The sequence below is a fragment of the Plecotus auritus genome (assembly GCF_963455305.1).
Source record: "Plecotus auritus genome assembly, chromosome: 12".
NCBI classification, from domain to species: domain Eukaryota; kingdom Metazoa; phylum Chordata; class Mammalia; order Chiroptera; family Vespertilionidae; genus Plecotus; species Plecotus auritus.
The window spans coordinates 17,599,307-17,621,552 of NC_137778.1; the positions used below are offsets into that span (position 1 = coordinate 17,599,307).

The 22,246-nt window shown below is 38.4% G+C and overlaps 1 protein-coding gene across 1 annotated transcript in view; it reads right to left on the reverse strand.

The window, feature by feature from the left end:
• HMCN1 (hemicentin 1) overlaps positions 1-22,246 on the reverse strand; it is a gene marked incomplete at its 5' end in the record, with an annotated part of 394,143 nt that overhangs the window by 85,740 nt on the left and 286,157 nt on the right. The window contains 14 exons of the mRNA XM_080648250.1: positions 867-1,026; positions 2,908-3,057; positions 3,653-3,784; positions 3,894-3,975; positions 4,249-4,451; positions 4,579-4,692; positions 5,920-6,081; positions 7,703-7,799; positions 9,591-9,778; positions 11,824-11,937; positions 14,670-14,864; positions 17,017-17,167; positions 20,368-20,513; positions 21,582-21,695. Coding sequence (XP_080504376.1) covers positions 867-1,026; positions 2,908-3,057; positions 3,653-3,784; positions 3,894-3,975; positions 4,249-4,451; positions 4,579-4,692; positions 5,920-6,081; positions 7,703-7,799; positions 9,591-9,778; positions 11,824-11,937; positions 14,670-14,864; positions 17,017-17,167; positions 20,368-20,513; positions 21,582-21,695 — 2,008 coding nt within the window. The remainder of the gene's footprint in view (positions 1-866; positions 1,027-2,907; positions 3,058-3,652; positions 3,785-3,893; positions 3,976-4,248; positions 4,452-4,578; positions 4,693-5,919; positions 6,082-7,702; positions 7,800-9,590; positions 9,779-11,823; positions 11,938-14,669; positions 14,865-17,016; positions 17,168-20,367; positions 20,514-21,581; positions 21,696-22,246) is intronic.

A 22,246-nucleotide genomic window follows, 5' to 3' on the forward strand; every position in this document is an offset into this window, starting at 1 on the left:
TTTTAACATAAAATAACTTAAAAAATAACTATCTTTCTTTAAATTATGCATGTTCAATTCATTAACTAGAAAGTACACTCCAAACTGTTAAATTAAAAATTATGGCTTAAAATGATAAAGATTGCAATACATTTAATTAATACATACTTAGGCATATATAATTCTTTAAGCAATGTAATTACTCTGGTATTTGAATATAATAGGGCTTTGTGATAAAGTAATCGAATAGAGAGTAGAAATCTGGATTGTGCTCCCAAAGGTATTTGTTGTTGAAAGAGCAGGAGGCCCTTACCACATGATTACTCCATCTCTATGTGGTTTGTGGCATGGGTAACAAATATCAGCTGAAAACAATTTGGACAAATCACTACAAGGAATGAAGGGGTTATGATGAGACTGTATCTTTTCTCAAAATGGGCCAAGAAATATGGCATGTTTGGTGGTTTAGTGATCTCAGGACACAAAATCATATCTAAGACTATTGATGATTCTTTTGTAGGATAAAATTGGTGTGATGTTAGCAGGAAAGAACTAATTGTTCTATGGCATGGACTTTGGTCTAAACGTTCTGAGATTAGAGGGATAAAACCAACAATAGTTAATTAACATTTGTAGGAATGAATGTTTGAGAAGATTTTATAATTCTGAGTTAATGAATTAACGCCCCCCTGCCCCCATTTTTGAGTGATTCTCCAAAGACAATTTCTGTGTCCAACACTCCAACATGTGATCTTTTTTTTTTCTCTCTGAATCTAACAGCCAAGTTCCAAGGAGACTGAATTTGGTATTATTCATGTGAAAGGTGAAGCATAAAACACTGTACAAAACCTTGAAATTAATGATGCAAAGATTCTTTTTAAACATACCGGATTCTTTCTGTTTCACTGCTACTTATGGGTCTTCCATCTCTAAGCCATTGAATAACTGGGGTAGGAATGCCATTTGCATTGCAGACCAGCTCAACATTTTCCCCTACAAGGACACTGACTTCACTTGGAATTTCAGCACCAGCAACACTTGGAGGAACTGGAGAAATAAAAATGTCTATTAACAAGGCACAATGATATAAATTCTAACGAATACAACAGAATCACAAAACAATATGTCATTTTTCATTTCATATTCTTCCCAAATTGTGGTTCAAGATAAAACTATTCTTATCCTCATAAGTTATTTTTAAATGAGGAACAGCTAAAGCAATCATTTCAATATTCCTGGTATTTTGGTAAGTTGATGTAATTATTTAGTCATAGGGACTGGTGACAAATCTAACTCATGGACACACTTCCTGGCTAAATAGAATCACTCCTGGACTAAATTCTCAATAGACAGTTTAGAATTAGTACAACTTAAGAGAATCCTTTTTATAAAAATCTTAGCATAAAGGTCTGAGAAAAGCATCTATTGGGTTTTTTCTTTCTCCATATGCAATTTAAATATTTATTCTGAACAATGGATAGACTTATTGTTGTTTTCAAAATCCAAGAGTTTCTGTTCTCTTTTTCTAACCATGTTTGGTTTAAACTTTAATGATTCAATTGAGAAATAATGTATAACAAAAAATATTGACAATGGTATCAAACAGAAACACATTTGAATTCCTCTTCCATATAATCATAGTGGTCTGCCAGGGCAGCTCATGTCAGTTTACAACAGCCAATTTTGCACGTCTTCCCTACTCCATGTTCAGTGACATCACGTTGGTAGTTTGAAATGAGCCATGGTGGGGATATTTACACCATGGAAACTTGCAAATTATTGGCAACAATTCAGGACCTTTTTATCTGGAGAGTTAATTATAAACATTTACCAGCACACCACTGCACACTTTCCAAATCTCATGTTAGTCATTTAGAAGATGATAATAATTATACCAAATATACAGAATTGAGAGTACTAAAGAAGTCAAATCAATAAGAATGTTAATTAAAAAAATCCTTTAATGAGTGTATAATTATGACAAGCACTGCACTATGCCCTACTGCATAAATTATTTCTAGTCTTAGGACATAATGATGCATGTAAAACATCTGGTAAAATGTCTGGTCACACCACAGACCCCATGATTAACAGCTATTTTTATTAATGCATTAAATATAACAAAACACAAAATTTCTGATTCTGAATCCCTGAGTAGCTATTTTCCCCTTTTGTTGCTGAAATCTCAAAGTATTACTAATCCAAGAAACCACTGATGCCCATAAACTTATTTTACTTTCTTTTTAATTTCATTTTTTTGTAGTTAGTTTTATCAGAGCACACAACAGATCCATAATAATGTATAATTTATGGAAAATTATTTTCAAAATAACTATATTAACATTGGAAAAAGGAAGCATTTTGACTTAGGTTCAAGTTAGACTTCCATTTCAATGAACTATTGGGACACAAGTACCAATTAGAGGTTTACTGAAAATCAAAAGTATACAAGTTTTCCTTGCATTGCTCAATACTACACTGGAATATAGTTGGATTAAGTAAGTATTTGTTGGATGAATTAATACTTCTTATTCTCAACCCAAAATAGCATAAGATTCATGATCAACCTCTTCCCTGTAGTTACAGCCTTTTCATGAATTAAATACTAATGATATATTTAAATAAGAACAGACCTATGAGCTTAGCATAAAAATAACACGCTAGTTTTAAATAAATAAGTATAATTCAGTAAGAGTTTTGGTAAACATAGAAAAAATAAAGATTATCAAATTTCTGCTATTCTTTTTTCCACATCTATACCAATTTCCATGAAAATAGAATCTACAGGTAAAGATATGGCAGAGCATTAACAATATTTTTTGGTTGATCTAAGGACTTTGAATCAATTACAAATGATCTTTCTAATTGTAGAAATATTTTGTACTATAAGAAAGAACATGCTAAAGATATTGAAGATACATCCCATACCTTGAATAGAAAGAATGTAATTTTTCTGTGCTTTTCCTTCCATATTTGATGCAATGCATGTATAGTTTCCGCTATCTGAATGCTGAGACCGGGCAATTTGGAGTTTGCTACCTCCAGACAAAATATGAACTTCAAGTGAGTCAGAATTTTCTAGAGGTAGAAACAAAGCAAAGCAAAACATTAAAGAAGCTTTTATTTCAACCTCTACAATTCAGCATAAAAATGTCTTGTTTCTTGTGATAAATAGATTTCTTAATGGGACGGGGATTGGGGCTGGGTGAACAAGGAGAAAGGAATTAAGAAGTACAAATTTTAGTTATAAAAATAGTCACAGAATGTAAAGTAGAGCCTAGGGCATATAGTCAATAATACTGGAATAACTACATATGGTGTCAGCTGGGTACTAGACTTTTTGGGGTGGTCACTTCGTAAGGCATATAAATGTCTAGTTACTATGCTGTACACCTGAAACAAATATAACATTATGTCAACTGTGAGAAAAGTAATTGTTAAAATGTTCTTCCTTTGTACTTTTATTTTAAATGAGAGCCTTTTTGAAAGAGGCAGAGAAAATTCTGTTTATAAAATAAATGAATTTTATGAGTCTCTTTTGTAAGTTCATGTATCAGTACATCAGGCTTTCTGAACTAAACACAGCTATGAGCACGATCGGAAAATGTGCTGGTTGATAAGTCTAGTGCATTCAGAGCAAAAGAAAACCACAGCCAGCGCACAGCTGCATCACCTATGGGCTTGAGGTTCTTCGTCCATGCTATGGCGGGAGGCGGGATTCCAGTGGCATCGCATGTTAAAGTCACAGGGTTGCTGATTGTCTCAACAACCACTTCTCTTTCCGGTCCCTCGATACTGGGTGGTACTGTAAAAGGACAGAAGAAACACATGTGTCCCCATTAAGCTAATTCAGGCCACTTTCTTTCATTGGCATATCTGGGGGAAAAAGAGTTGTATTAGAGGCAGATGCTCACCATATACACTGAGGTGGAAATTTTTATCATCCCGTCCTGCTACATTTATAGCTCTACATACATACTGGCCTGTGTCAGATACCTAAAAGAAAAAGATACTATTGTATGTGCTCCATTGAGTTATAGATGACCAATCACACTGTTCCAGTGCAGATTAAATCACCAGTCATCTTTATGCTCAAACGCCCCAGGTCTAATTGCTTTCGGCAATCCTGCGTTTTTATGAAAATAAGGTCAATGGCATTGACGATGTTATTTTATCATAAACTGTAGTAAAGGGAACATGCAACTCCTAATGCTCTCTTCCAAAACCCACCAAGGAGTCAGGACATGCAAGCAAGAATAAAAGATGCACCTCGGCTTTCTTGATGTGCAGCATTTGTCCACCTGCTAAAACCTCCACGTGCGTAGATTCTGTTATCATCCGCCCATTCTTATACCACGTGACGACTGGAGGTGGGACAGCGTTGGACTCACACTCCAATGACACTGAGGTCCCCTCTCTTACATTGACTACAGAAAGAGAGTCACCGCCATGATCTTTAATGCTGGGAGGGACTGAGGGAAAGAAACAAGAACAGAAGGTGTTTTGTTTTTTGTTTTCTTTTCATTAAGGTGTGCAGATAGAAAATATTTCATACCAATTTAAATGTGAAAGGATTTTATGAGGAGAGTGAAAACAAACCATAAACAGTCAGGGAGACTTTTTTCTTGCTTTCACCAGCTTGGTTGATAGCTATACACGTGTACTGACCACCATCAGATTCCTTGGCCCGAATAATCTGTAGCGTTCGACCACCTGTGGGCAAATATAATGGTAATTGAAGAGTGGTATCAAGGTTGTTCTAATAACTATTTTATCAATAAGATAAATTGACAAAATATTCCATTGTAACATTTATATGGAAGCATTTCATAGTTAAGATGAAAGAATTGAATCTGTTTTCTTTGATCCTTCCTTTAGGATTGATTCTACTTCTTTATAAAAAACTAGAGGCCCGGTGCACGAAATTCATGCACGGGCGGGGGGCGGTGTGTCCCTCAGCCCAGCCTGCACCCTCTCCAATCTGGGACCCCTCGAGGGATGTCTGACTGCCCACTGGGATTGGGCCTAAATGGGCAGTCGGACATTCCTCTCACAATCCAGGACTGCTGGCTCCCAACCGCTCTCCTGCCTGCCTGTCTGATTGCCCCTAACCGCTTCGGCCTGCCAGCCTGATCACTTCCTAACCACTCCCCTGCCAGCCTAATTGATGCCCGATTGCCCCTAACTGCCCTCCCCGCTGGCCTGATCACCCCTAACTGCCCTCCCCTGCAGGCCTGGTCTCCTGCAACTGCCCTCCCTTGCAAGCCTGGTCCCTCCCAACTGCTCTCCCCTGCTGGCCTGATCGCCCACAACTGCCCTCCTCTGCTGGCCATCTTGTGGTGGCCATCTTGTGTCCACATGGGGGCAGCCATCTTTGACCACATGGGGGCGGCCATATTGTGTTGGAGTGACGGTCAATTTGCATATCACTCTTTTATTAGACAGGATGTAATTCATAATGTTTTCTCTCCATTGACTAAACATGGATAGAACAGTTTGATATAGGTCCCAACGAGCAAACAGTAATTGTACTACAGTCAAATATGTTAACAAGAATTTTCTGGGTTTAAATCTCCCATAGTGCGGAAGGATCTGTCTGTCCATCTGTCTATTTTTCCATCATCAAGGAGCTTTAGGATTGATTAAAAACAACCAGCAAATTATCCAATGAAAGCATTATTTACTAGCCTGCTAAGCAGTTCTGTTTCTAAACTTCATAATTTTTTGAAGTAGACCTTGATACTGTGTATTGCCACTAAAATCATGAAAGTCTATACAATCTTATCCTAATAGCCCCATTAGGTAAAGAGGCATATAATGTGAACAAAAAATGGAGCAAAACTAAAGTTTGGAAAGGGACTAAGTGGAAATGCCATTTGTATTAAAATAAAGGAAAATGAGAACATTTTGCCCACCTTCTAAGAGTAACGAGTTCCTTACCAGGCACAATGAGGGCATTTGTGTTTGGCTTGATAGGCTGTTCGTTCTTGAGCCAGCTGAGATCAGGAGGTGGAAAGCCAGAGACCTCACAGGTCAGAGAGATGAAGTTGTTCACCACAACAGTGAGGTTTTCAGGGTTAGGACCAATGACACTTGGAGGAACTGTAGGAGTAAATGTATGAAAAGTGAAATCTGATATCACTAGTAATATACACGGCAATTTATTAATATAAGTCCAGCCACTGTACTCTGCCAAAGCACCATGTTACTGACACTGTTAACCACCTAGCTGTCTTCCCTCAGGATTCCCAATGCCTTCATCACACTACGTCCATCAGTCTTGTTTCTCCCAATGAAAGAGAGTGCTAGAATTTTCAGAGAATACTCCTGTATTTTGTTAGAAAATGTAGTTGGCAATTCCTAAGATGGTTTTGCCAATGTACAAAGAAAGACCTGATGCATATTCTTGTTTTTAATATTACATTCTTATTTAAAGTTTTTATCTTCCTGCATATAGCATTTATAAAGTAAAAATTTAATTTTAGGGGTTATCTGTCTATCAATACATTTACAGGTTATTTCAACAATGAAATCAATGACTTCCAAGATGAGCAGAAAATTTAAGAAATAAACAATACCATGGTTTGTTCAAAACAAACAACCAACCAAAACAAACAAACAAGGAATTCCACAAGCAAAAGTAGTGCAGAAAAAACATGAAGTAAAAAAGAATAAGATTAATAATGCATCGAGTTCTCATATAAACTTTTGTGCTAGATATAGTTTTTATCCTGGGAATTCATAACACGTTTGTTTCTGTTTGGTCAGATTTATTCATTAAAAGAACCTCAAAGATATTTATGAAGTACCTACTGTAAGTGACTCACTGTGCTAAAAACCGGGAATACAAAGGTGAGAGTGTTTCAAATATCAAACACCAAACACTGCTAGACATCAATATCCCCTACATGTCAGTCATATCAGAAAAGAACATCTATGTTGCTAAATCAAAGTCCTTTCAGGGGAAAAATTTTTCATGAAATTTCAAATTTCAGCTCTCTCCAACACAAGCTACAATTTTATATATATGTATCACACATACAAAGGAAATATTTTATAACGATTGTTCACCATTTCCAAGTTAATATTCTGAAAGCAGCTGTGTGTCACAAAAACAAAACTACTCTTTTGTAGAAGACAAACAATGGCTTTTTTTAAAGCCAAAAAAATAGTATTTATGGAGTGACTAGCATATACTGAAAACTTAAAAGTGTGATGAATTGAATTCGGTGTACTGGTGGTTTTCGGAATGATTTCACTACTCAAGTGACTTCTTCTTTTCCAGGGAGTGTATGAGGTACTAGAGGATGTAGCTCAACATGAATTCCACCCTTAATGACAGAAACTGGTTTCAATCAGGACTAGTGATCGAATTTTTATGAGCAAAAGATCTATATTTAGTTCGAACTTCATAAAAACATGTAATCTTTGGGATTCAGATTTTGACTTTTTTTCTTTCTTTTTTTAACTTTCAAATATGTAGGAGCTACTACCTTCTCTTGAAGGACTAAAATAATGTAAAAACAGGCTCCCAGAAGCTCTGTACTTTGTACCTTATAAATCCTACTAGCTGTGGTGGGGAGAGAGGGAGGCGATTGTATGAATGCAGGCCCCACACATTGTTTCAAGTTAAAAATACACGAAAAGCCTCCATAATCTAAAACACAGTTTTCCTGCCATTTCAAGCACACCCTAGCAGATGCTTTTGGAACTGAGCTCTTACCGTGAACATTGAGGTTAAAATATTTTTTGGCACTTCCAGCCGTGTTCTCAGCAATACACACATACCTGCCAATATCTGTTATTTGAGTATTTAGAATCTGAGGGGAAAAATAAAGAAATTCCAACTGAATTTTTTTTTATAAAGCCACTTGTCATCATTTTGAGAATGAATAATCCATATCCTCTCCAGATGGACATAAAAAGAACATTTATATATAATAGCATTGGTGCTGGCTTTTATTAATCAGGTCAATCAAATAAGTATTTATTTATAAAGATTTCCAATCAGGAAAGGCAATTTTATACATCCTTATGGTCTATTGACTACAAAAGTGCCCCATCTACCCTCCATGACTTTGAAACTCCCCCATCACCAGGTAAAATGTGGAATTTGGCCCTAGCTGGTTTGGCTCAGTGAAGAGAGCATCAGCCCATGGACAAGATCCCAGGTTCGATTCCAGTCAAGGGCACATACCTCGATTGCAGGCTCCATCCCTGGCCCTGATCTGGGCGCATGTGTGGGAGGCCACCAATCGATGTGTCTTTCTCACATTGATGTTTCTCTCTCTCTCTCTCTCTGTCTCTCCCCCTCCTTTCTACTCTCTCTAAAAATCAATGGAAAAATATCCTTGAATGAGGATTAACAAAACAAGATGTGGAATTGGTATGGTCTTGTGCCTGGCCTTGACCCATAGAATGTGATGGAGATGACAGTGTGTCATTTCAAACCTAGGCCTAAAAAGGCATTGTTACTTCTCCCCCCTCATTTGGAACCCGGTCACTACATGAGGAAGCCAGGACTAACCTGCTCGAAGGTATGGAATCACATGGGGACGAATCAGCCACGTTATTGCAACTGAGACCCCAGATATGTGCCAGAGCCCAGCAAGATCAGCACAGCCACTTCACCTACCCACAATAGGCAGACACTTGGGTAAGCCCCAGCTGAGACCAGAGGAATCCCCCAGTCAACAAGAAGAATTGTGAGCTGAACAAATGCTTATTGTTCTGAGTGCTTGTTTTGGAGTGGTTTGTTTTGCATAGCAATAGTTAGCTATATAGCAGTTATAATTTATTTTATTTAGCAGAAAGTGCTATCCATCTATATATTTTTTTGGCCCTAGACTCAGAAACCTTTAAGTATTTTGGTAGAGGTTGTATGATCATCAAATAGAAATAGGATGTTTACAAGATACTTTGAGAATTCAAAATTATTTATAGGCAGTGAACTGACTCATTTAAAAAAAAATAAAGAACTCTAGGAGATATTTCCTGTGTTAGATACACTGATAGTTATGCTTAGATTCTTGGGCCTACAGAATATCATTTACATGTTCAAGAAATAATTTAATAAGTTGTAAACTAACGAATCAGTGTTATTTCTACAAGTACCTAACTGTCTTTTAGGACACTTGAAAAGAAAAATATAGACCTGCCCATTAGTGAACAACAATTCAGGATATTTATGTCTTTCCCATTATTATTATATTATAAATTCTTTGCCAGGAGCAAGTAAATTTTAACTGACAGGGAATCTTATACCAGCTAAGATTTTATCACCAGAAATATGCAGTGGAAAGGATTGTAATAATTTGCTTAATGGGTGTTTTCTTTTTTATCACAAAGACCATGTTGTCTTCAACTTGTGTGTGTATGTGTGTTGAACATAGACAATTTCTAGAAGAATTCACATAAAACTGTTAATAATGGTCACTTCTCATAGTGTGAATAAAATGAGGAAAATAATTGTATTTCATATCCTTTTTATGTTTAGTTATGTTTACAAATCTATTTCTAAATAAAAAAAAATTGCTTTTAAAAGTCATACAGATAGTTATAAAATACAAAGCCAAAGGGGTATTTTAAAGTCAGATGTTTTTACTTTTTACCTGCAGAATTCTTCCATTAGACAGAAACTTATGATGCTCATCTTCCAGCAAGGGCTGCCCATCTTTCTGCCAGGCATTCCTCGGCACAGGGCTGCCGCCAGACAAGCACTCCATCAGCACGCTCTTGCTCACCAGCACGGTGACCTCCTCAGGGACATCACCGTTTGCTTCCTTGATAACCGGCGGCACTAATAAGTGATGGCAACAAAGAGACAATAACAGGAAACGAGGCCTTTTCTAAGTGATTCTAGTTTTCTGACAATTTGAAAAATTGTGGGGTAATTGAGCCAAACTTGAAGAAGAATCCATGATCCTTAATAAATTAGCAGAGATGAAGATGGTGTGAATTTGGGTTGACTTTCTTCCCTCTCTTTACCTACCCTGGACTAACCCTTCCTATAGTTACATTCCCATTTAAGTCAATCCCAGTTCTTCCCCAAAATATCTTGTCTTGCTTTCTCTCTCAGCCCTTTCCATTCATCTGCATGAATCTATAGTAAAGTCTACTTGGTCATCTGGACAAACCCGATCAATTACAGAAATGTACAGATTTGGTCTAATTTGCAAGGGAATTGTCTGGGCTACGCAGTATGTTTCCCAGGCCTCATTATCAGTGATATCAGCATAATCTGGGAGCTTGGATAGAAATGCTAATTTTGGGGGCCACCTTAGCTCTCCTCCATCAGCATTCCCAAAAGGGGCCAAGAAGTTTCTGGTTTAACAAACTCATCCTAGCCCGGCCGGCATGGCTCAGTGGTTGAGCGTCAACCTATGAACCAGGTCCCAGTTCGATTCCCAATCAGGGCACATGCCCAAGTTGCGGGCTCGATCCTCAGTGTGGGGCGTGCAGGAGGCAGCCAATCAATGATTCTCTCTCATTGATGTTTCTATCTCTCTCTCCCTCTCCCTTCCTCTCTGAAATAAATGAAAATATATTAAAAACAACAACAAAACCTCTCCTAGTGATCCTTATGCACATTAAAGTCTGAGAAGTCATGCTCTAGGGTTTTCCTACATATATTCATTCTCATTTAATATAGTAATACTGTGAATCCAGGTTTGTGTTTACATTAGACTAGTCAGTTATGAAAAATCACATATTGCCCATGTGATTTTTACAAATGGAAATGTTAAATAAACCAGGAACACGTGTGTTGGTTGCTTGAGGATGCAGAAATTTAGTTACATGGTAAATAATCTTTTTATCTTATTTAGAAAAAGCTTAGTTATTTTATGTTTCAGTCTCTTATCTTGAGCAATCAGTAAAGATGGCACGTTTCATGCAGATGCAGTCTTCTGGTATTTGCGTCTCTCAAAAACAAACAAACAGAAGTGTCTATTCAGGTCCTTTGCCCACTTTTAATTGGGTTGTTTGTTTTTTTTGATGTTGAGTTTTATAAGTTCTTCATAAATTTTGGATATTAACCCCTTATGAGGTGTCTCATTGGTGACTATGTTCTCCCATACAGTGGGTTGTCTTTTCATTTTGTTGATGGTTTCCTTTGCTGTGCAAAAGCTTTTGAGTTTGATGTAGTCTCGCATCTTTATTTTTTCTTTTATTTCCCTTGCCCGGGGTGATATATAAAAAATGGGCAAAGGACCTGACGAGACATTTCTCCATAGAGGACATACAGATGGCCAATAAACATATGAAAAGGTGCTCAGTGTCACTAATCATCAGAGAAATCTGAAGTAGGTCTTATCAATTAGGCCTCTTGGCTTCTGTCACTGGTTCACGGATAGATATGTGATTCCTAACTTGGCCAGTTAAAGCCATGGACATCCAATTATGGGACTTCAGTTGTATATAAAAGCTTTCATTTGTCTATGAAACTAGGAAGATGTAAGACTAGAGTTTCAAGGGTCCAACTTTCCAAGCAAAAGGACCCACCACCTGAGAATGACACTAATACAGAAAAACAAAGCCGAGAGGTAGGTAAAGTCTGGTAAACTCTTTTGAGCCAAGAAGCCAGACTGTGACTAGCCCTACCTGGGGACTTTTCAGGTTCATAAGTCAATGAATTCTCTCTCTTTTTTGGTTATTTGATACTTCAGGAGTCCTAAACAATATGCTCTCAATTTGTATAAGACAATGAACTCAATGGGAGAACTATCAGTTTCTGATTCTTTATAATCTTTAAGATCCTTAATTCAACATCTTGCAAACATTAGCTCCTCAAAAATACTTTTGAGTGAAAAAGAATGGGTAATAAACAAACGGAAACCAACTCACAGAGTACCCGGACATCATACTGAAGGGAATCTTCTCCAGCCTCATTCACAGCCACACAGGTGTATCTCCCGGCATCTTCTACCTTAGCCCGGGGAATCTGCAGCACTCTCCCACCTGGAAATACAGCCTCATGTGCTTACTTCTGTCATTCTTAGAGTGCATGCTGCTCATAAGCAGATACGATTTTTCAGGTCTAATAACTTCCTTACATTTTCTTTCCAGGTTCCATTTTAATCCTGCATATCACTTTCATCACAAACACTGAATTATTGAAAAGGGAGCCCATATATGAGTGAGACCTCATGAGAAATGAACAGCTTGTGTGGATTTTCCTTAAGGCAGGAATGTTGCTCTGTGCCCCTCATCATGTTCCATGTGAAATGTTACTCTGTAGTAAATTCCTGCTGTATAGTTGGAACACATATAAAGGATTTTACACGGTTGCATGCAAGTAGAGGTTTCAGAAAAATAATAGCCAAGGTGCAAAAGGCATACAGTACACCATTATGCATACAATCTTGAAAGAATAACTGTGTATTAATATTTCATGTTGATATGATTTCCAACATAGAGAAAAGTTATAATAATTCTATATAAATTGTTATAATTAAAAATATTTTATTCCATTAGTTTTATCTTTGTTATATAGTATATGATCTGTCATATGTATTATATATATTATGTATATTGTAATCTTTTTTTGAACTATTTGAGAGTAACTAGGACACATGATGTGCTTTTATCCCTAAATACCCATAGATCTATATTTCATAGAAAAGGATAATCCTTTATATAACTACTAGAGGCCCGGTGCACGAAATTCGTGTGTGTGTGGGGGGGTGTTCCTCAGCCCAGCCTGCACCCTCTCCAATCTGGGACCCCTTGAAGGATGTCTGACTGCCCGTTTAGGCCCGATACTGGTAGGATCGGGCCTAAATGGGCAGTAGGACATCCCTCTCACAATCCAGGACTACTGGCTCCCAACTGCTCGCCTGCCTGCCTTCCTGATTGCCCCTAACTGCTTCTGCCTGCCAGCCTGATCACCCCCTAACCACTCCTCTGCCAGACTGATTGATGCCTAACTGCTCCCCTGACAGCCTATTTGCCCCTAACTACCCTCCCCTGCAGGCCTGGTCACCCCTAACTGCCCTCCCCTGCAGGCCTGGTCACCCCCAACTTCCCTCCTCTGCCGGCCTTGGTCACCCCTAACTGCCCTCCCCTGCAGGCTTGATCGCCCCCAACTGCCCTCCCTTGCAGGCCTGGTCCCTCCCAACTGCCCTTCCCTGCTGGCCTGATCGCTCACAACTGCCCTCCCTTGCAGACCTGGTCCCTCCCAAATGAACTCCCCTGCTGGCCACCTTGTGGCAGCCATCTTGTGTCCACATGGGGGCAGTCATCTTTGACCACATGGGGGCAGCCATCTTGTGTGTTGGAGTGATGGTCAATTTGCATATTATTCTTTTATTAGATAGGATTAGATATGATAGAGGCCTGGTGCATGGGTGGGGGCCAGCTGGTTTGCCCTGAAGGGTGTCCTGGATTAGGGTGGGGGTTCCCTTGGTGCATGGGGCAGCTTTGGGGAGGGGCCTGTGGTTTTTTTCAGGCTGGTCATGCCCCTCCCCCCCCACCCCCCGGCAACCCAAGTGGAGGCCCTGGTATCTGGGATTTATTTATCTTCTATAATTGAAACTTTGTAGCCTTAAGCGGAGGCCAAGGCAGGCCAGGGCTGCGGAAACTTGGCTTCCTCCATTGCCGGGGGCAACTGAAGCCTCCTGCTCTCTCTCCAGCTCCATGGTTGCCGCCATTTTTGTTGGGATTTATTTATCTTCTATAATTGAAACTTTGTAGCCTTAAGTGGAGGCCAAGGCAGGCCAGGGCAGGCGGAAAGCTTGGCTTCCTCCATTGCCAGGGAAACCCAAGCCTCCTGCTCTCTCCGTGGCCACAGCCATCTTGGTTGGGTTAATTTGCATACTCGCTCCTGATTGGCTGGTGGACGTGGCTTGTGGGTGTAGCAGAGGTATGGCCAATTTGCATATTACTCTTTTATTAGATAGGATAACATAATGAGCAAAATCAGAAAATGTGAAATCAATACAAAACTACTGTTGAATTCATAGTGCACAGTCAAATGGCATTATTATTATAACATTGTCTTTTATAGCTATTTGTTCTCGAGCCCAGATGCAGTTTAGGATCACATATTATATTTAGTTGCCATTTCTATTTATTTAGTCTCTATTTTTTTCAAGATATTCTCTTATTTAGTGAAGATAAAATTTACATTCAGTGGAATGCACTGATCTTAAGTATACAATTTGATAAAGTTTGAGAAGCCTATTTTAATGTTTGTTAAAAGTGAATAGAGGCCTTGAAAATATTACTATCTCACAACAATTTAAATATCTCCTTTTCCATCAATAAACCATGTGATAACTAAAATACTTGAAACTAATCATCTTTACTGTTGTTTTATGATAAATGCACTTAATAAACTGAATACAACTATTTGTAAATATATTTCAGAATTTATCATTAATAATGTATAGAAACCTAAGTGATTATTTCATGACACTACTAGAAAAATAAAGGCACAGGGAAGTCAAAGGACTTCCTTAAGTTGATAGAACCATCCCGTAGCAGATCTGCAGATTAACTAAGGGTTCTATCCTATGCCAAATTCTCAATCTGAAGTGAAAGAATGGGTAATAAACAAATGGAAACATCTGGCAGCCTGTGTCAGATAAATTACATGGCCAGGAAGTCAATCAATGCAATTGGTCTTCATAAACGAGAGAAGCACATCTGGCACAGATTCAGACTTTCACCTCGTTCACAGCAGTCCATACCTGGTAAAATCAATACTCTGTCACTCGAGGCCAGAGGACGGCCGTCTTTGTACCAGGTCAGCGTAGGAGGAGGAGCAGCGTTTGTCTCACAGTAGAGAGAAATGGGGTTGTTGATGATCACATCCTTGGCTTCACCACTCCTGCCGGTATCCAGCATGTTTCCCATTTCCCAGAGTTTCTGAAAACTTGGAGGAACTACGGAGGAAAGACATGGGATTTTGGATACATATGAATGCCAGTTTCAATCCATTAAACGAAGACAGTGGCAGTGTTCTCACAAGAGTGATATATACATGTAGTAAGTTAGACAGTGTGAAAATATTTTCAGGTATTTATACATCTACCAACTCTAGCTGTGAGCCGGAAAAGTAGTAGACAGAAGCTGGAGCTGGTTCCCCTGGGAAGAACAAGAAGTACAGGCTCCGAATGCTATGCTCACCCCCTGCTCTCCTTCCCTGTCAACGGTGCCTGCGCTCAGCAAGGATCTACTAGAGCCGCAGTTTGCTGCTCTGTTGACTAATGAGTTTGCCGACCACTGTACTAGAACAAGCCTGGCTAAGGAATACCATCATAGCAGGAAAATCATATCCTGAAGAGCCATTAAAAAATAATGGCTCAGTCGAGAGCATTTTCCAATAATTTGTCTTACTAAAAAAAACTAAAGGAGCTATGATGTCAAGATTAAATAGTCCATTAACTAAAACAGTAGGATAATCTCAAACTTTTCTGGGGAACACATATAAACTTTCTAGAACATGATTTGCTTGTACATCATGTACATATTGAAAATGTGTGTAACACGTGACCTAAAATTTCTACTATTAGTAATGAATAAATGAAAAAAATCAAAGAAGTACAAAAGTTTTATGTAAAACCGCCCAGTGAAACATTACATACGAGGAATGAAAACTTGGAAATGACCCAGACATTCAATAACAGGTATCAGGTTAAATAAATACTCAAGTGCTAAAACAGGTATAGTTATTAAAAATCATGTTGAGAGTAACTATCCTATCTAATAAAGAGGTAATATACTAATTGACCCTCACACAGTTGCAAAGATGGCGGCACCCACAGCCAATAAGGAGAGAATATGCTAATTGACTGCTCTGCCCTCAAAGATGGCGGTGCCCACAGCCACAAGATGGTGGAGACCAGTCCCCCCAGCCCCACCAGGGTGGCAGGCGTGCAGCAAGGCTGGTCCGCGCACCTGTGTCTGGAGTCCCCCAGTCTCCTCAGCCCCCCAAGCCACCCAGGGTCAGCCCGAGGCTCAGGTGACCAGGGCCAGCTGAGGCTTGCACTGCCGGCAGTGGCAGCAGCAGAGGTGTGATGGGGCATCACCTTTCCCTGATCGCCGGGTTGCCTCCTGCCCCTGAGGGCTCCCAGACTGTGAGAGGGGGAAGGCCGGGCTGAGGGACCCCCCATCCAGTGCATGAATTTTCATGCACCGGGCCTCTAGTCAACAATAATAGCAGGTATCATTTCTTAAGCATTTTTCTAAGAGTTTTACATACTTTATCTTATTTAATAGTCACCATAATTCTATAAAACACTCATTTTCAAAACAAGGAAACTGGGGTTTAAAATATTTAGGTAATTTACCCAAATCAAAGTTTTTTTGTTTTTGTTCTTTTAGCCACAAAGTTTTTAGAAGCCTAAAATCATCATTCTATTCCAAGTCTGACTACTTTAAATTCTGCATTTTATCTTTTCTTCCCATATAAATGCTACTTGACAAGAAAAAAAGAAAGCGCCCTGGGCTGTATGCTCAGTGGTTAGAGCAGCAGCCCGCACACAGAAGGGTTACTTGTTTGATTCCTGGTCAGGGACATACCTAAGCTGCAGGTTAGATCCCCAGTCCTAGGCCTAGTACCTGCTGGAGGCAACCAATTAATGTGTCTCACATCGATGTTTCTCTCTCTCTCTTTCCTCCTCTACCTGCCTCCCTTCCATTCTCTCTAAAAATCAATGAAAAAAATATCCTAGGGTGCGGATTAACAAAAATAAAATTAAAAAAAGAAAGCTTCATGATATAACATTGGGGGAAAACTAATGTAGCAAAGAAGTATGGATCATGTGATCCTAATTTGTAAATGCAGTTTACATTTACAAAATATAACAGAAGGAAAAATATCAAAAGGAAACACATAAAAATAACTAAAGTAATCCTGAATAATGGCATTATTTTTTTCTTTGTTAATTACTCAAGTCCAGGTTCTCAATAATGAATTCATATTATCGTCAACAGAAAAGAAACTATTTAAAATAAAACCAAGCCAAATCTCTTTTTCATTGCTTAGACATATCATATAAATTAAATGATGTACTATAAGCACATCAGTATTACCTTGTATATTCACATCAAAATCCAGCTCATCTTCACCTGCAATATTAGATGCCACACAAGTATATCGTCCAGTGTCTGATATTTGAGCTTCCTTTATTTGAAGTGTGTGTCCATTGGCAGCAATATTAACATGATCATCTGATTTAAGGGGCTGTGATTCAATTATAATTAATGTTAGCATTAAGTACTCTAATAAATCCTCTAAGAGATCATGCAGTTGATAATTGGTATAATTCAGAATAAACAGAATTAAATTTTATGTGAAATACTCAAAAGCATATCCTTTTATTATATTTTGTCAAAAATGCTAGAGCATTTTAATGAAAGGTTGAGGGCATTAACATAATCTGATTTCATGTAAAAGTCACTGTTGTTCATTTAGAAATATCATTACTTCATAAATAAAAAGTTTTAACCTAGAGATATTTACATTATGATGTTTTATTGAAAGTATTATTGTACTTAATGGAATATTAACTCACAGATATTTATATTATGATGTTTTATTGATAACATTACCTCAGTTAATAGGGCATTTTTCATCTTCTACACATTCCTGTTTACACTAAGTTCCCTCTTATTCCTTGAAGATTTTAGTTCTTGGATCAATGTCACTTCTTCTAATGATACTTTTCTCATAATTCTTGATGATTTCAATATCTAAATAGTTATCCAGTGCGGTATGCATCCAATGTCGTGACCTCTTCTCTAATTTTTTGTCCCCAACCCTCTCTCAGCCACTCAACAGGTAAGTCATACCTAGACCTTATAATTACCCAGAACTGCACCACTTCATAATCTCAGTTTCAAGTTCCCACTCTCTGACCGCCACCTCCTAACTTTCTAAGTCACTTCTTCTAGCATCCCAGCTCTAATAAATGTTTGATCCTCTGGGAGGACCCACAATCCACTGGCCTTGCAACGTTGTCAGTGCCTCTCACTCTCCTCCTGATCTCCATTCCCTCCTGACCCAGAGAAGTCTATTATGGCAATCATTCCTTGTATAAGCCCTCAACCCCCTTGTCTCTTTCCCTTTATTTTACTTCCCTGGCAAAACCCTAACCCTGTTTAATATCAGTCTCTGTCCATTCTGAGCTTTCCCTGGTCTACTCAAGGACATCCCTCCAGCCACTGTGTCCTCTCTTACCTACATCATCAGAAATTTATTCTTTTCCACTAGATTACTCCCCCCATTAAAAGAAAACTCTCTTCCCCTCACATCCTGCTACCACCTTCATGTAAGAAACCATCAACTCTCTTCTGGACCACTACAATAAATTCAAATCTAGACCATTTTTTTTGTTCTCTCAATACAGAAGCAATATAATCCCCTTAAAACCTCTAGTCAGAGCATATCATTCTTGTACTTAAAAATTTCTAGTGACTTCCCGTCAGAATAAAGGACAACTGGTCTGCTAGCATTATAATCTGGCACTCTATTAAATAATCTTCTTCTGTGTTCTCATGGATCACTGCACTCTAGCCACAATGTCTCAGCGCCTTGGCCCTTGAGATTCTCTTTACTTTAGCATATTTTCCTCTCATATCTAATGTTTGCTTCCCTTACTTACTTACCAGCAAGGCCTTCCCTGTATAAATAAGAGATCACACTCCCCCCACTCACTTTTCTTCTTCTTGACTGAATTTTCTCAACAACATCTACCCCATCCGGCACATTATATATTTTACTGTTATGTTTGTTTAGTTTTTGTCTCCCCAAACTTCATGTGAACAGAGACCTTTCTCTTTTTCCTTCATAGCTGTACTCTCCTCACCTAAAACAAGGTCTTGCTAATAGTATTATATGATCAATAAATAATGTAGGATGCAATGAATCATTATTAGCAATAAGACACATATAAAAGTAGGATAATTTAAAATTTCTATGCTAAACAAAAAACTTTAAAGTGTGAATAAACAAAACTCAAATGCTATCTCAAAACTTTTCGGGTCTAACATTGGCAATATTTTTAGTGGTATTCTCAAAAACTCTGTTTTGCTCCAGTGGTGTTGCTTATCTGAAGAATGAAATAACAGAAGGATGTGGGAAATAAACAACAACAAAAACCAGAGTGCCTTTTTTGTACACATTCAAGGGGACCAATCTCAAACCCTAAAAAATTTAACAGCTTAACGTATCACAATTGGATCAATTTCAGAGTCTGGATTTGAAACTGTGATTTAACTATTCAGTATAAAATTCAAAGCCACACAAAACTGTCTTATTCTTAGTGCAATTCTAATCATTATCCAATTTTTATGTGTGCATGTGTTTGCTTGTGTTTATGTGTGTGTGTGCATGCGTAGTAGCCACAATGAATGAAAAGCCTTTAGATAAAATTAGAAATAAAATAAGATTTGCAGGAGAAAGGAATTAGCAAGTGTACTCCTATAGATTTAATATCGTACCATGAAGCGTGCTTGCACTTAGGAAAGAAACTGTAAACAGAACATGGTGGGAGTTCCTTATTTTTCGTTTTGTAATGGCTTCCAGATGAAACTTGCTTATTTTATGAGATGATTTTTTTTTAGTTGCCAGTATGGCAAAATCCATCTGTGATCTGACAAAATAAGGCTATATCTTTCTGCACCTTAAATCATGACTCGTACCCGAACTGCCACAACTGGATGTAACTGACCACTTGGTTGATTATGTGTAAAACAGGACAAAGATCACCTTATCCCTGCCACATCTGTATTAAGCACAATATGCACAGCAACGAAACATAATCTATTTTGGTTTAAAACACCAGCATATTTCTTTAAAACATGCATGGAAGAAGAATGAGAAAGGAGAGTGTGTGGTCTGAGGGATCACATAACTGAAAGATGTGCTTTTTCTTTACAAGTTTCTCATTGCCCCTAATTAACTATGTTGGGCACTTAATCATCACATCTACCTTTCCCCTGCATCCTGGAATGTTGAAAACGTTACCTTTTGTAAGAGAGTTAAAGATGTTTACAGAAAGTTCTGGTAAAGCTTAGTCCCCATGTTATGCCTGTCATATGCTGGTTTAGCACTGTTTTTTTTTTTTTTTGGTGTTTCTTCTCTACAAGTTTATTTACTATGTAAAACCAAAGAACACAAAAACCGTTCCCCAGTGGGAAGGTGGCTGAATTTTCATGGAACACTGCTAATGTACACAAAGAAATCCTTGTCAATGATGGAATAATACTAATATTGTTGAACACAGTTCAAGGTGTTTTTTTTCTTAGGAGCATGAGACTGTGCTAGTTTTAAGGCCACACTGATTCTCTGAGTTACTTGTGTCTGTTTTACTATTATTGTTGTTTAATTGACCACTTTACTCTTTAAGAAACCATCAGCAAATGAAAAATCTTGTGACTGGCCTGTCCATCCTTGTACCAGCTGAGAGAGGCAGAAGGAATTGCATAGGCTTCACATTCCAAGGTCAGGGTGGTGTTTACTTTGATCTTCACTTCTTTAGGGGAAAGACCCGGTCCCAAGAGGTCCCCTTTATTGATTATGGGTGGAACTGCATAAAAACAAATATTAAACCATTAAACACTGGTTCTTTCAAATACATGGAATAACATGAAAATCACACGGAGGATCACTTTACAAGAAAAAAACAAGGAAATAACTGAGGCATTTTCTATGCCCCCTTTCATCAGGAACCCAAGTTAGGGTCGTATGAAAGGGTTGTGTTCAGATACAGATTATGAAGGAAAACATCATTCTCCCTTTGTCATGATAACACTGACAAAGAGGCTAATGTCCTTCCCAGACAGTTAGCTGCATTGGTTCCAGGTCCCCAGACACGGTCTGAGCATAACCCATAAAATGCATTTTATCGGTCATTAAAGAGACCAACTCAAAGAACTAAAGACAATCAGAAAGATACGCTCCCTTTTAAAAAAACAAAAACAAAATCTTGATATGTTGGTATTATTAATACTCATATTACATTTGCTTTTTTCAATTTTAAAAATTCATTTATTTTTTCTTTATTGATTAAGGTATTACATATGTGTCCTTATCCCCGCATTGTCTCCCCACCCCCAACTCATGCCCTCACCTTCCTGGTGTCTGTGTCCATTGGTTAGGCTTATATGCATGCATACAAGTCCTTTGGTTGATCTCTCCCCCTTATCCCTGCTCTCCCCTACCTTCCCTCTGAGGTTTGACAGTTAGCTTTGCTTTTTATTTATAGGTCAATGTACAGTGGATCTGTCCAAAGACACTGATGAACTCATCTTCCACTGCTGATGAGAGCATATGTTTTCAAACAACAGTTTTGTGTACACAAGTACTATAACTTAGCCCAGATGTTAATTCAGAAGGAAAAATAGAGAAACTTAAGGAAGTACCACAGACAAATTCTCTGAGATATTTGTGAGCAGACTGATTTGGGCTCTTTACATTGTTAAGCAATCAAGATCATGGGCACCATGTTTAATTCAACATCCATCTTAATGAAGCAAGCTGCATAAACATCAAACTTTAATAATGAGTATTAATAATTATGGACCCATAAAAGCAGAGTTGCAAGAGTGAGACGACTTGGGAAAAATAAGAAGCATAGTTCTCTCTCAGAACTTACTGTAGACCTTCACTTCGTAGTGCTTTATCATTTCCCCCGCCTCATTCGTGGCTACACAAGAGTACCTTCCAGAATTGTCCTCCTGTGCATTTAGGATCTGCAGAGTCCTACCTCCTGAAAAATCATGGAACATTAAAGAACCTTTGAAATCACGGCAGCAGCAGAGCATGCACAAACTACCAAGGTTGTAATTCTTACTATTGGTATATTTCTTCTTCTATATGCCAGTTCTGTAATAGGTATTTAACACAAGACAGCGCACAAAACAGATGGCCGCTGCATGACCACCTCGTGCTCATTCTGACCCTCCCATGCCTCTGTACTCAGTCTAGCTAAGGTCCCTATTTCACTCTCTTCATAACTAGGACTCTCCCTTAGTCATCTTCTCCTTCTCATCTACCTGGTCTATCAGTAGAGGTTGGTCTTGCTAAAATACAGTTTTTATTATGGTACATTTCTCCTTAAACATCTTCAATGGTTCTCAATTGACTAAAGATTAAAGTCAAAACTCTTTAATCCAGGCATTCAAAACATGACTCTAACATTCCTTCCTGACCTTTCCTCCTACCTGCCCCCCTCTGTGTAGCAGACAGACATAACACACATATACACACTGTCTCCATTCGTTTGGGAGGGAGGAGTACAATTATTATTACTCGCACATA